Raw genomic sequence first — 14515 nt, 5'->3', positions numbered from 1 at the left:
CTAGGTATACATCTCCTGAAACTCCCTGCAGACGGTTACTCCCTCTGCATCTCCATGCAGACTGCTGTTCCTAAGAATTCTCTATCCATCACCGTGTGAGGCACAGAAACATCACTTTTGACCTTGTAAAAGCAATGGTCTTAGATCTCTTCACCTCCTGCCCAAACTTGCTTCCTCTTGCACAACTGGTTTCCACCTGCACAACTTGTAATTACTTTTGAAATATAACACATCCTCTTCTAATGGGTATGAAGAACTCACTCTGAATAAGACCCTCTACTGGCTCTGGTGACTCGCTGCTACTAGGCCTGAAGCCTGCAGAACCTCTCCCCGGAGGCCTAGTAGGTTAAAGTCTATCTTCTAGGAAATGGACTACTGCTCCCAGCCAGTCCAACTTGCAAACCATGTTCCAGCCGGCCACACTGATTTGGCACACATCCCCACAGTCTCTTCTCTGATCCAGGACTCTTCACCATCCACCGTGTGCATGATAAAGACTCTGCTAGTGACCGTGTAGAAGCAGAGCTCCCTTCCAGAACCCTTGGCAGCCCTGAGTCCTTGATGAGGAATTTGCACCGGACCGTGCGTTCCGACAGCTTCTCCTGCCCCTCTGCTCCAGGAGTTCCCTGCCACCGACCGTGTAGTGACAGAGACATTGCCAATGACCGTGTAGAGGCAATGTTCCCTCACAGTTCTCCCGGTCCTCCTCCTGCGATCGCTACACCCACCCCCACCTGGGCCCCCTCCTGCTGCTGTCTAGCACTCCATTCCTCACGTCACCCAGTCGACTACTCCTCCCCAGCAGCATGTCTCCTCAGCATATATAGGAGGCCGCCCCCTGCCAATACCAGTTAGGGATTGGTCAGGGCTCCCACATGTGCTGCCTGCCACTCCAGCTCTAGGCCCAGCATCCTCTTCCAGAACATTCTCCCTTGAAGCAGGGGAGGTGCCTCAGACTGGAGCACAGGTGGTCACACCCACTGCTACTCTAACCACTCCCAGCCCCCAGATCAAAACAGACAGGCCTAGCTTGTAGCATAGGCCTGCCTAAATTTGCCTGTGCTAAACAACCTAGTAAAATAACCCTTACTAGCACCTACCTTCTGGTAGAGGGTGCTACATATCATTTCCTGGGAAAGTTTGTCACTCCAAAGTGCTTGTTGTTGATTAACAATATTGGGTTCTTAATCGCATCTGGCAAAACACTGTATAATATGCATAGTATGTGGCCAGTTTGACAGAATGATTATAAATATATATATTTATGAAAACTACATATAACGTGCAAAACCCATAATATACATGCAATTTTCTCCCAATACCTAGAATCTAATGAGCATTGTATTAACAACATAACTTTTAGCCTCTTGTCAGGTAAACAATGAGATCTGTCACAGCTGTCTCTGTCCAGTGATCAAAATAACATATAATTAGAAAGATACAGTAATTATAACCTAGAACAGAGCTCTTTAATTATTAAAAAGCACTTAAAATGTGGAGCACTGACCTGCATCCTTTTACAGACACCATGCACAATGAATCTTTCATTAACTATCTGAGTAAGCCGACCATAGACGTCAAATGACATTTGCTTGATGTGACTGTTTTTGGATGGACTGAATGATGGTCTTATGTGGCTGCCAGCAGCAAGTTGGACGTGCCAAACCTTGGAGAAAAAGACCGATCTTACAGGTTTGAAAGTTTTGGCCAATTATTATCATTCTCCCCAACCAATAACTCTCTTGCCTGGTGTTGTCTCCTTGCCAGCTAAGCATACATGTTTAGGGAACTGCCAGATTGGACGTGTGATACTGCATTCTTAGCACACATTGTAGGTAATTGCTTAATTAAGCATTACATGATGATATTAGTCCATAAAGAAATGAATTATGCAGTCAAATTATACTGAGAATAGTGGCCCCTGATGACGCATCCTTATGACGAAATGTTGGGTGGAGCAAAAGATGTGTGACGTAGGATGACGAGTGGGACACGGCGGCCATCTTACTGGTTGGAAACGCTGGTCGTTTCCGTATGCCTGCTTGCTTATTTACAGCTCTTATCATGTGAGTGTATTAACCTTTTTTATCCAATAAAATGTTTATTTGGATGCCCGCGCAGCTAGCGCTCTCTTCTTTTCATCCCTGTGATTGCCAATGTTGATGCTGGAGTTCGTCGATTGATTTCCTAGTTGAGTGAATGTGGTCTCTTGAGCCCTGATATCCAGTCCTGGGAAGTGGATCAGTGCAATCTTAGTGAAGTGGATCTATTTTGTGCAGGAGGATCATTGGTGTTATCTTATTCATCGCTTATATCCCTTTTATTTAAGGTCAGAGTCGGTAATATTGGGTGCTGGTAGTGGCTGTTCTATTCATTATTCCTTGATTCATAACTGGTGGACTTTGATTAGATCGCTTTTTAACAGCCTATTACCGATGAACTTTATTTTTAATGAGCGCTACTATTTTTTTTTTCTATTAATTTATACTGATAATAGTGCAGCTTATCTGTAAATAGAGTATGAAATTGTCTAATTGTATCATAGGACCAAAGCCTGAGACTTCTACAGGAGCAAAAACAAAAACAAAAACTATATGTCCATCTTGCAATTAAAGTTGAACTTTAGGCAAAACCTTTTTTTTTTCATTTTGGATATAGTAAGTAAGGGTTATAACCCCTGGCAGGTTTTTTTCGCCATCTATTTCCCATTGCAGAGATTTCTCTTCACTTCCTGTTCCATAGCCAAATAGGAACTTGGAGAAAATCCCTGCAAATTAAGGGAATCCCTTGGACCCCCAGGTCACCAGAACTAGTGTGCCCATTGGAAGATTTGCCCTTTATTACTTATCTGGTGTCAGCCCAAAATGTGGGATTTTCTTTTACTTTCACTTTCAATGATAATGGTGAGTAAGGATGAGCTCCGGCGTGTTCGCAAACCCCACGTGCAGAGCTAGCCAGGAAGTCGGCACTGTGCTGCGTTAATCACAGGCAGTGAGACATTCCCTGATGCGCGGCTGCAGAGATTGGGAAATGTCGCACTGCCTGTGATTAGCGCAGCGCCGACTTCCTTACGGGCTCTGCACGTGGGCTGGGCGAGCACACCGGAGCTCATCCTTAATGATGTGACACCCCCTAGCATTGCTAGAGTTAGTTTTTTTTGTGTTAGAGTAGGTAAATTGTCAGGCTTGGTGTGTTTTTCTGGTTCAGAGTTGAGGGCAGTTGCTCTGGATGTGACCAAGTCTGTGCTGGATCAATTTGTCAGTGCTAGCCGGTCCTAGGAGATGTAGTTCTACAAGCAAGATTGTCCTGGAGGTAGCAGAGGAGAAGTGTATATATACTGGATGTATATAGTTTGTGTTCCTGAAGAATTCCTTTGTTGATTAAAGTGGATGTAAACCCGATTTTTTTTTTTTTTAATATCATAATGTAGAGTATAAGATTTCCTATCATTTGAGCCCAGTCTTGCCACACAGAGTTAATCCATCTCTGAGCAATCCTCTTATATTGTTCAGTGAGAAAAATCTTGACAAACAAAGAAGAACTTTGTCAAATCCTCCCCCTTGCTGTGAGTGACAGGTGATTTACATCTCGTGCACTAGCCTAAGACATAAATTATTTTTTAATTCCCTCCCACTCCTTTCTTCTGCTGCTCTGCCAGGATTGGCTGTTCCACACCTCACCATAATTGGGCATGCTGAAGTCATGTGGTGACTTTCCTGTCTTTTCACTGGATGTTAGAGATCATAGTAGAAGTTCAGTGTAAGAAATACACAGGAGAAAATGCATATTGACAAGGGGAGTGTAGAGGTGGGCGGGGAGTCTACTGACATCACGACTCCACCTACCGAGCTCCAGACAACAGACCCACCCGCAGAATCTGCAGTTTTTCGGGTCTCATAACAGACAGAGGTGAGACATTTGACAGGTAAAGATACATGCAGGAGGCATGTATATCCTTATAGATAACCCCATGGCAGTAGTTTAGAAAGGATGACATTGGGTTTACATCCACTTTAAATGGGCATCCCATATAACAATATCCCCATCCAAGTTCAATCCCCCAAATAAAATACAAAAACAAAGCTGCAAGGACTGATCCCTGTCTACAGAGTGTGTGGAAAATGTGTGTGCCTGGCTGTGCAGAGTGGGGGATACTATTCACTATACTGGGGGATAATATTCACCAACGGCTCCTATGGGGGTAGCGCTACAATGATAAGCAGGACAAATAGAGAAGGTGAAGCTCCTTAACGGGCAGACAGCAGACAGCAATAAAATCTCACAATCATTCTAATCCCGCTCCACTATATTAAAATTTAAGACTAAAGTTTTGCCTTTAGTTATACTTTCAACCCAAATTTTGGGCTGAATTTGGACCTGAAACGGACTAAAAGACGGACAGGACTCCTGTGCAATTCACACCAAAGATGTGTGAACCAGAACCATAGAGAGCCGATCACAATCTCCTGTCCTGCAAATTGGATGTGGAAAATCTGCATCCAATTCGCAATAGTGTGAACCCAGTCTAAAAGTATATTGTCTCTTGCACACTGCCCTGCTGCGGTTTACAGTTTGGCCACAGCGTGGGTGCAACGCAATGTACTCGTGGTTTTCATGAGTGCTATCCGCGGTTTCCCATAGACATCTATTATGTCCCGCATTTTTTGGTGCGTTTTCTGAAAGCGCACCAAAGATGAAGCATGCAGGGCTTTTGGCATGCTTTCAGATAATGCACCAAAAATGCCAGGCAGAATAGAAGTCTATGGGAAATGTGTTATGGGATCTCGGGCAGAATCGCTGTAATTTTGTCCGCGATCCCAAATCACACTGCAATAGTGGCAAAATGCACCACACGTGTCTGGGTGCCATTCATTCTGAATGGCATCTAATTATGATGCAGTTTTGCCTCAATAAATCGCATGGCAATCATGGCAAACTGCATCACATGAAGCTGTGGTTGAAGGAAAGAAAATTGTATCCTCTATGGCTTGCTTAACTGCTTGCCAACCAGCTGCTGTCATTATACTGCAGTAAGGTGGCACAAATCCCGTAAATCACCATACCCTGTTTCCCCAAAAATAAGACCTAGTGTGATTGTCAGTGATGGCTGCAATATAAGCCCTACCCCCCAAATAAGCCCTAGTTAAAGTCCTTGTAGGTCTTATTTTCAGGGTAGGGCTTATTTTCGGGGAAACAGGGTAGGGCTTATTTGGGGGGTAGGGCTTATATTGCAGCCATCACCGACAATCACACTAGGTCTTATTTTCGGGGAAACAGGGTACCTGTACATCGGCTCGGGAACTCGCTTTTGTGGGCGCTCCCATTGGCCAGCATGGGAGCCAATCAGCGGCTAACAAGGGAGATCTCCATTCTGACAGGGGAGATCACACAGATCCTGTCTTTCTGCTAAGCAGGAACCCCAGCACTTAACTCCTCGATCGCTCCCTGATGATAACCCCTTCCCTGCCGGTTTCATTAGTACAATAGTAGCTCCTATTGGCCAGCAGAGGAGCCAATTAGGGGGTCCAGCGGACTCGCTTTCCGCCGGCCACCCATGATCCTTCCCCGCAGTAACAAAACAGGGATCTGCTTGTGTAAACAAGGCAGATCTCCGTTCTGACAGGGGAGATCACACAGATCCTGTCTTTCTACTAAGCAGGAAGATGGATCTGTGTGTTTCCCCAGTCACACAGTTCCCCCATACAGTTAGAAAACACCTGCAGGGAACACATTTAACCCCTTGATCGCCCCTGATGTTAACCCCTTCCCTGCCAGTGTCATTAGTACAATAACAGTGCATATTTTTAGCACTGATCACTGTAATAATGTCACTGGTTCCCAAAAAAGTGTCAAAAATGTCAGTTAGGTGTCCGATCTGTCCGCCGCAATGTCGCAGTCCCGCTAAAAATCACTGATCGCTGCCATTACTAGTTTAAAAAAAAATAAAAAAAAATAAAAATGCCATAAATCTTTGTAGACGCGATACGCTTATTGCGATTTTATATACCAAAAATATGTAGCAAAATATATATATCAGCCTAAACTAATGAATACATTTGTTTTTTCTTTACGTTTTTTCTTTTTTTGGGGGGGGGGGGGATTTTTTAATAGCAGAAAGTAAAAAAGTTTTTTTTTTTTTTTCAAATTTGTTGTTTTTTTTTTTTGTTTATAGCGCAAAAAAAATAAAAACTGCAGAGGTGATCAAATACCACCAAAAGCTGTGGGGAAAAAAAGGACGTCAATTTCGCAAGGCTGCGCAATTGTCAGTTAAATCGACGCAGTGCCGTATCGCAACATAAATGGCCCGGTCAGGAAAGGGGGTAAATCCTTCCGGGGGCTGAAGTAATTAAGCTAGCATTCCTGGATTTCTAGGTTAGTTCAGGTATCACTTGCCCTGGAGCTGATAAGCAGCACATGGGAATGGCTGATGACATCACAATCTAATGTGACAGGTGTAGTGTGACAGGTCTGACTGTACAAGCGCATGACATTGCAGCGTATCGGCCAGGAGGGGTCGCCCTGTGGTCACACAGCTGACAAGGAGGCGTGGGAAGGAGGAAGCATGGAAAGTAAATGATCGCAGTAGCAAGCAGGCTGTACAATAGACGGTGTCATCTCATCCCCTTCCTCAGTGACACCTGCTCCTCATGCTGCCCAGGTCTCTTCTACAGGACTTCTGCTGCTGCCATTGTGCTCGCCTTGTGGAAGGATCGCCTAGATCGCTGATCAGATCATTAGCGGAGTGTGCCAATTCCCCATAGGATGGATCTGAGTCATCGGACGTGTATGACGGCGATGATCGGCTGCTTGTTGCTGGTGACAGGTAATGTAGTGTGCTGTGGGGACTTCCTGCAGACTCACAACTTGTTAGTGTGGAGAGAAGAGAGCAGGTGGTGGGCGATCACTGATGGGGTGACATGATCACATGGACAAGCAGCACTACTTATTATTAGAATTCACACACTGGGAGGCAGGATCTTTAAGTTTTCATTAGGGATCTGCTGCACACCATACCCTACCTCCAGAAAAAAAAATAGAAAAACTTTTCTTCTTTTTAATTGTCTTTTAATCTTCTTTTTTAACCACTCCACCTCCGGACGATTTACCCACCCTTCCTGACCACACTATTTTTTGCGATACGGCACTACGTCACTTTAACTGACAATTGCGTGGTCGTGCGACATTGTACCCAAATAAAATTGACGTCCCCTCCAACAAATAGAGCTTTCTTTTGGTGGTATTTGATCACCTCTGCGGTTTTTATTTTTTGTGCTATAAACAAAAAAGGAGTGTCAATTTTGAAAAAAAAAACAACAATATTTTTTACTTTCTGCTCTATTATTATTATACAGGATTTATATAGCGCCAACAGTTTGCGCAGCGCTTTACAACATGGGGGAAAGACAGTTCAGTTACAATACAAATCAATACAGGAGGGATCAGGGGACCCCGCTCGTTAGAGCTTTTTTTAAATCAAATCCTGTTTATTATTTTATATGAAAACAACATGGACACAATACAGACAAAACCACAACAATAGAAATCACACCAAACCAAAACCCCCCAAAACAAACAAACAAAAAAAAATCCACCCCCTTTCAACAAACCCCACCATCCCGAGACCCACCCCCCTGCGCTCACTCGAAGTATATATGATACATAAAAAAAAAAAGAATAACAATATCCAGTATTACAAAGTACACAGTACCCATTGGTTGACATAATACCTACGTCATTGATTGAAGCCATCTAGACCAGATAACATCAAACTTATTCAGGAAGTTCCTTAGGGAATATGTATGCTTACAATCTAAAACACATCCAATAAAAATAAAAAAATGTAATGATAAAAATGTAAAAAAAAAAATTAATTTCTTCATCAGTTTAGGCCAATGTGTATTCTGCTACATATTTTGGGGGAAAAAAATCCCAATAAGCGTATATTGATTGGTTTGCGCAAAAGTTATAGCGTCTACAAACTATGGGATATATTTATGTAATTTTTTTTTTTTTACTGGTGCAACACTGTACCAAAACAAAAATGATGTCCTCTTTTTCCCCATAAATTGAGCTTTCTTTTGGTAGTATTTGATCATCTCTGCATTTTTTTTTTATTTTTAACATTATAAACAACTGCCAATTTTTTAAAAAAACTCAATATTTTTTTACTTTCTGCTCTAAAATACATCCAATAAAAAAATGTAAAAAAATCAAATTTCTTCATCAATTTAGGCCAATATATATTCTGCTACATCTTTTTGGTAAAACAAAATCCCAATACGCATATATTGATTGGTTTGTGGAAAAGTTATAGCGTCTACAAACAAAAATGGGATATATTTATAGAATTTGTATTCATTTTTATTTTTTTACTATTAATTGTGGCGATCAGTGACTTTTAGCGGGACTGCGATATTGCGGTGGACAAATCGCACACTTAGGGGTTGATTTATCAAAGGCAAATAGGCTGTACACTTTGCAGTTGCTCCTGCTTAGTAAATGAGGTAAAGCTTAATTTGGCAAAGAATACCCAATCACGTGCAAGGAAAATATAAAAACTGATCGGATGATGGAAGTCAGCAGAGCTTCTGCTCATTTACTAAGCTCTGGAGCAACTGCTATTGCAAAGTGCAGTCTTGTTTCCTTTAGTAAATCAACTAACTGACACTTTTGTCACTCTTTTGGGGACCAGAGACACTAATACAGTGATCAGTGCTAAAAATATGCACTGTCACTGTACAAATGAAACTGGCAGAGAGGGGTTAACATCAGGGGGTGATCAAAGGGTTAACTGTGTGCCTAGCTGATGTTTCAGTGTAGTGGTGGAGGTGCTTTTACTAGTGGAAGGCATGAATTGTTGTCCCTGCTTTACAGGACCCATGCCTTCTACACTGACAGAATGACAACCTGCCTTGTTTACATACTGTAGGCAGACTGCCATTCTGTCAGTGTAACGAAAGATCAGCGGGTGCTGGCAGACATTGGGTCCGTGGGACCCGCTTTGTAAAATCATAGCGGGAGGGAGCCGCCGGCAGCACGCCCTTGTGCCCGAAACCCGGAAGTCCAGGATCACGTATATATACATGGTCCTGCGCAGCGCGGCCGCCCTGTAGCAGTAAATGTTCTATGGGGCGGTCAGCAAGTGGTTAAACACACAGACACAGGGGGGGGTCTATTTACTAAAGGCAAATCCACTTTGCACTACAAGTGCACTGCATGTTGTCTGCAGGGCTTTTTTATCATCCTGCCAGCGCAGCTCCCCAGTGTGAAAGCACTCTGTCTTTCACACTGGGACTGCAGGGGGGGCATTTTTCAGGCGCTTTACAGGCGCTATTTTTAGCCAAAAAATGCCTCAGTGTGAAAGTAGCCTTACTGCCGGTTCACACAGGGGCGACTTGTCAGGTGACCTAGCCGCCTGACAAGTCGCCTCCCGTTCTGTACAATGGAACCGTTCTAATCGGAGCGACGCAAGTCGCTCCGACTTAGAAGAAAGGTTCCTGTACTACTGTGGGGGCGACTTGCATAGACTTCTATACAGAAGTCGTCTTGCAAGTCGCCCCGGCAGTCGTGTGCAGGTCGCCTCGGTGAGGCGACCTGCAAGTCGTGCCGCGTCTAGTGTGAACCGGCACTTAGGGTTTCTTTCACATGGGCATAATACAGTGCAAATCTGTACAAAGGCTGTGTTTGCCTGTAGGTGTTCCTTGCATCCCTGTGCAGGTAGTCCCATTCATATCCATTGGGGCTCAGGAGCTGCACAGACAGCTGCTCCCAATTTGACAGCTGGGCGGGCGCAGGGCCCCGAATGCACTTTGTCTGCCCGCATGCAGCCTAGGGCGGATGCAGGTGCAATAACAAAGGGAGCCTGCACACAGGACGCATGTCAGCGCCTATCCAAATTAACCCTTAAAGTGGTTGTAAACCCTAGGACAAAAAAAAAAAAAAACTGTAAGACATAGCATACTAGCTCATTATGAATTACTTACCTTAGATCGAAGCCCCTGCAGCCGTCCCCGTACACTGCTCCGGCGGCCGACATCGCTCCCAGAGATGCTTCTTTGCAGCGCTTTAGGAGCAGTGTATATTGTATATTGAAATCAATAGGCAGCGCCTCCAAAGCTTTTAACCCTTTATTTGGCCGCTAGCGGGGGTTAAAAGCGCCCCGCTAGCGCCCGAAAAGTGCCGCAAAAAACAACAGTAAAACGCCGCTAAAACTAGCGGCGCTTTGCCGCCATTGCCCCAGTGCTGGCAGTGTGAAAGGGCTCTTAATGTAAAGTGTGTAAACTCTACAGCCCCGTACACACGATCGAACTTTCCGACAACAAAACCGTGGATTTTTGTTCGAAAGTTGTTGGCTCCAACTTGTCTTGCATACACACGGTCACACAAATGTTGGCCAGCAATTACGAACGTGGTGACGTACGACGAGCCGAGAAAAAGGAAGTTCAATAGCCAGTGCAGCTCCTTCTGCTTGATTCCGAGCATGTGTGAACTTTTGTGCGTCGGACTTGTGTACACACGATCGGAAATTCCGACAACAAAGTTTTGTTGGCGGAAAATTTGAAAACCTGCTAGCCAACATCTGTTGGAGGAAAGTCCGACAACAAATGTTCGATGGAGCATACACACGATCAGACTTTTCCGTCAACAAGCTCACATCCAACATTTGTTGTCGGAAAATCCGATCGTGTGTACGGGGCATAACAGTTCATTTCTCTTATTTGCTCCCCTTTGGTCTGTTAAATATAAAATTGAAAGAGTTTTACTAAAACAGTGTTAAGAGTAATAAAAAAAATACAACCTAGCTGTTTGTCCAGGCAGAAATCTTCCTGTTTTTTTTTCTGCCTCTGGACTGCTCTTATGCCGCGTACACACGGTCGGACTTTTCGTCTACAAAAGTCCAACGGACGCCGACGGACTAAAGCTGGCTGGTAATCCGATCGTGTGTGGGCTTCTCCGGACTTTCAGCAGACTTTTTCAGCCTCAAATTTGACGGACTTTAGATTTGAAACATGCTTCAAACATTTACGTCGTAACTACGACAGACCCCGAAATCCGCTCGTCTGTGTGCTAGTCCGACGGACAAAAACCCATGCTAGGGCAGCTATTGGCTACTGGCTATGAACTTCCTTATTTTAGTCCGGTGTACGTCATCACGTACGAATCCGTTGGACTTTTGTGTGGTCGTGTGTAGGCAAGTCCGTTCGTTAGAAAGTCTGCTGCAAGTCCGCCGAAAGTCCGCCGGAAGTCTGTCGGACAGGCTGTCGGACTTTTGTAGACGAAAAGTCCGACCGTGTGTACGCGGCATTAGTCTTCATTGCTCACTACTATCTCTGTGGACTATAAACCACTTCCCTCTGTAATAGAGAAGAGAGGGAGATGTTATGTAGTTCCAACACAGTGAGGGTTATTTACTAAAGCTAGAGCGTGCAAAATCTGGTGCAATTTTGAATAGAAACCAGGTTTTATTGCCAAAGTTTAATTGAGCAAATTAAGGGTTAGAAGCTGGCTACCATGCACAGCTGCCCCAGATTCTGAGTGCTCCAGTTTTAGTAAATCTACCCCAGTGTTATGTAGCCTGAACACACTACCTATCCTTAGGTGACAATGCTGCTCAATACAGTTGTCACCCTGGGACAGGAAGTGTTTTGTGGCAGGAACACAAAAAATTGCCTATTAAGACTCCTGGGAGGTCTGATATCATTTTGGTTTAGGCCAGAAACCAGGAAGTAACTGAAGAAATAAGCATAAACATTAGGCCTCATGCATACTGGACATTTTTATGGGTGGCTGTTAGGGGCATTTGTCCACGCATTTTAGCCTATGTGTCCATGCACACATAGGTGTTTAGGCCCCTTTCACACTGAGGTGCTTGTAAACTGCCAGTTAAACACTGAGCACTTTTGAAGAGCTTTTCAGGTTCTTTTGAAGAGCTTTTCAGGTGCTTTTGAAGCACTTTCCATTCATTTCAATGGAGAGGGGCGTTTTTTTCACCACCCTGCCAGCACACTAAAGTGGGAAGTGGGAAGCATTCATTGATTTTAACAAAAATAGGTTTTCATGAGCTTTTCAGGCGCTTTTTTAGCGTGAAAGTGTCTGAAAAGTGCCTCAGTGTGAAAGGGGTTTTGGAGGCAAAAAAAAAAAAACACTGCCAGTGCATCCAGGAGCACAGCAGTGTATTGGCAGAAACACGCTTGACACATGTAAACGTGTGTTAACGCTAGGCGTGTTTAGCACTTGAGCATTCAGTCATTTCAATGGCCAATGAAAAGAAATAACGCTTGATGCGCCTAAACACATTACACACGTTTACAAGCGTCAAGCATTTTTTTCTGCCAAAACGCTGCTGCGAAGAGTCTAGGAGAGTTAGAAAAACATCCTATGTGGATGATGCCTTAAACTTGTGGATTGAGGGAGTTTAGTTCTGCTTTAATGTAATTGCCATACCTGTAGGCATTTTCTGTCACCCGTGACCTGCCTGAAACACTCCCAATGTTTATTTATCTATTACAGGTACTTATATAGAGTCATCGATTTATGTAGCGCTTTACATAGTATAGTACATTCACATCAGTCCCTGCCCTCAAGCAGCTTATAATCTATGGTCCCTAAGGCTGGACATACATTATACAATTTTCTTGTACAATTATCCTTTAGATTTACCAAAACCATATAATATGAGGTCAGTCCTAAACACTTTTAATTTGTATGCTATCAGGCAGGCCCTTGCACTGCATAGTTGAAGGTAAATCTAGAGGAAATTAAACAAGAAACTTGTATAATGTATGGCCAGCTGTACTCATATTCATATGTACACATACTAGGGACAATTTAGACAGGAGCCAATTATCCTACCAGCATGTCTTTGGAGTGTAGGAGGAAACCAGAGTACCCGGAGGACACCCATACAGGCACAGGGAGAACATGCAAACTCCAGGTAGGTAGTGCCATGGTTCCTGCAGGCATTGGTGCTCGCTCACAACATCTCAGGAGCGACCATGCGTCCTGATTCAAAAGCCACGCAAGCACAGTGCACATCTCTCTCCCCCTATCCCAGCCCAGTGGCTGAGCTCAGTGTTGCTCAGAAAATTGCTACATAGTTCCAATGTACAGTCTGAGTTGAGGCGATTGAGAAAATAGTGTTTTTTTTTTTTTTTTCACAACAAATGAGGTAATGAGGCAATATAAAACATATGAAAAGGACTTGGCTGAATACAATTCTGCATGATATTAATATGCAATGTCTAATATTTACCTGACATAAAGCAGAATGCAAATACATATATGGATAACATATAAGGGAGTAAACATATTTTTTCTTTTTTTTAAGCTAAACTTCAGGCAAATGTAAAACAGAACTAAACACAGCTAGGTATTCATTAACTCCTTTATACCAGAGGATGTCAGTTCTTTAAATAGGCCGTGATGCTTGAGGCCAGCAGCAGGAGCTCCCAGTGATGTGTGCACTGCACTGACGTCATCAGGGGTCCGTCCTACCGTAAGCCGTCACAGACAGTGAACTACTGATGATCAGGAGCTGGTAGGACCGGCTCCCGATGAGGCCAGCACAGTGCAGGTAATCAGAATTCTGCATGACTAGGGACACCTTTTGCTGGAATCGGGGGTCATGGCCTTTTTAAAGCACTGGTGTCTAACATAAATGGGTAATGAATATCTAGCAGCATTTATTTGTATTTGACATCTGCCTAGAGAAGAAAAAATATGTTTAAAATTTATCTATGTGCATGAGATCACTGAGCAAATTTATTCATAACAGCTGTGTTTTCTATGCTGTGATTGGGACTCAGCTATCACATGGTGCCTGGGCCAATCATAGCACCCTGCACCATGTGATTAGCTGTAGCCAATCACAGATCACTAGTAATCACAGCTGTCATGAATGTAACCCATTCATGACAGATGAAAACGTTGCTGTTACTGTGATCATCATTGTAATCTTTGTGATGTAGAAGCGCTAAACTTTATGCGGATGTGTTTTGACGGGATAGGTGGTTTGTGGTCCTAGAGGCTGCTCACCAGAAACTGTGGGGTCTTGCTGGACTCCCAGAGGGGTCAGTTGAAGTTTTGAAAGGATGGGAGCACCACACCAGCTTGTACAGACTTTTATTTTGGAACAGCCAACACGTTGTGGGTGCTCAGCACTCTCCCTTCATCAGACTTAAAAACGGGATAATGCAGGTGCTTGGATTGGAAAGGCCTTTTTTTTTTTTTTTGGAACAGCCAACGCATTTTGGGGGCTCAGCACTCCCCCTTCATCAGACCTAAAAACAGGATGATGCAGGCGCTTGGATTGGAAAGGCCTTTTTTTTTTTTTGGAACAGCCAACGCGTTTTGGAGGCTCAGCACTCCCCCTTCATCAGACTTAAAAACAGGATGATGCAGGCGCTTGGATTGGAAAGGCCTTTTTTTTTTTGGAACAGCCAACGCGTTTTGGAGGCTCAGCACTCCCCCTTCATCAGACTTAAAAACAGGATGATGCAGGCGCTTGGATTGGAAA

At 43.9% G+C, this 14515-nt stretch overlaps 1 protein-coding gene across 1 annotated transcript in view; it reads left to right on the top strand.

Annotated features, from left to right (window-relative positions):
- Positions 1-6484: 6484 nt before the first annotated feature.
- PARM1 (prostate androgen-regulated mucin-like protein 1) overlaps positions 6485-14515 on the top strand; it is a 126352-nt gene continuing 118321 nt past the window's right edge. Inside the window, 5 exon segments of the mRNA XM_073601022.1 lie at positions 6485-6538; positions 6540-6586; positions 6588-6618; positions 6620-6679; positions 6682-6823. Coding sequence (XP_073457123.1) covers positions 6485-6538; positions 6540-6586; positions 6588-6618; positions 6620-6679; positions 6682-6823 — 334 coding nt within the window.

This window comes from Aquarana catesbeiana, linkage group LG01 (genome assembly GCF_042186555.1).
Source record: "Aquarana catesbeiana isolate 2022-GZ linkage group LG01, ASM4218655v1, whole genome shotgun sequence".
In the NCBI taxonomy this organism is placed as follows: Eukaryota; Metazoa; Chordata; class Amphibia; order Anura; family Ranidae; genus Aquarana; species Aquarana catesbeiana.
This window is presented reverse-complemented; position numbering and strand designations above follow the sequence as displayed.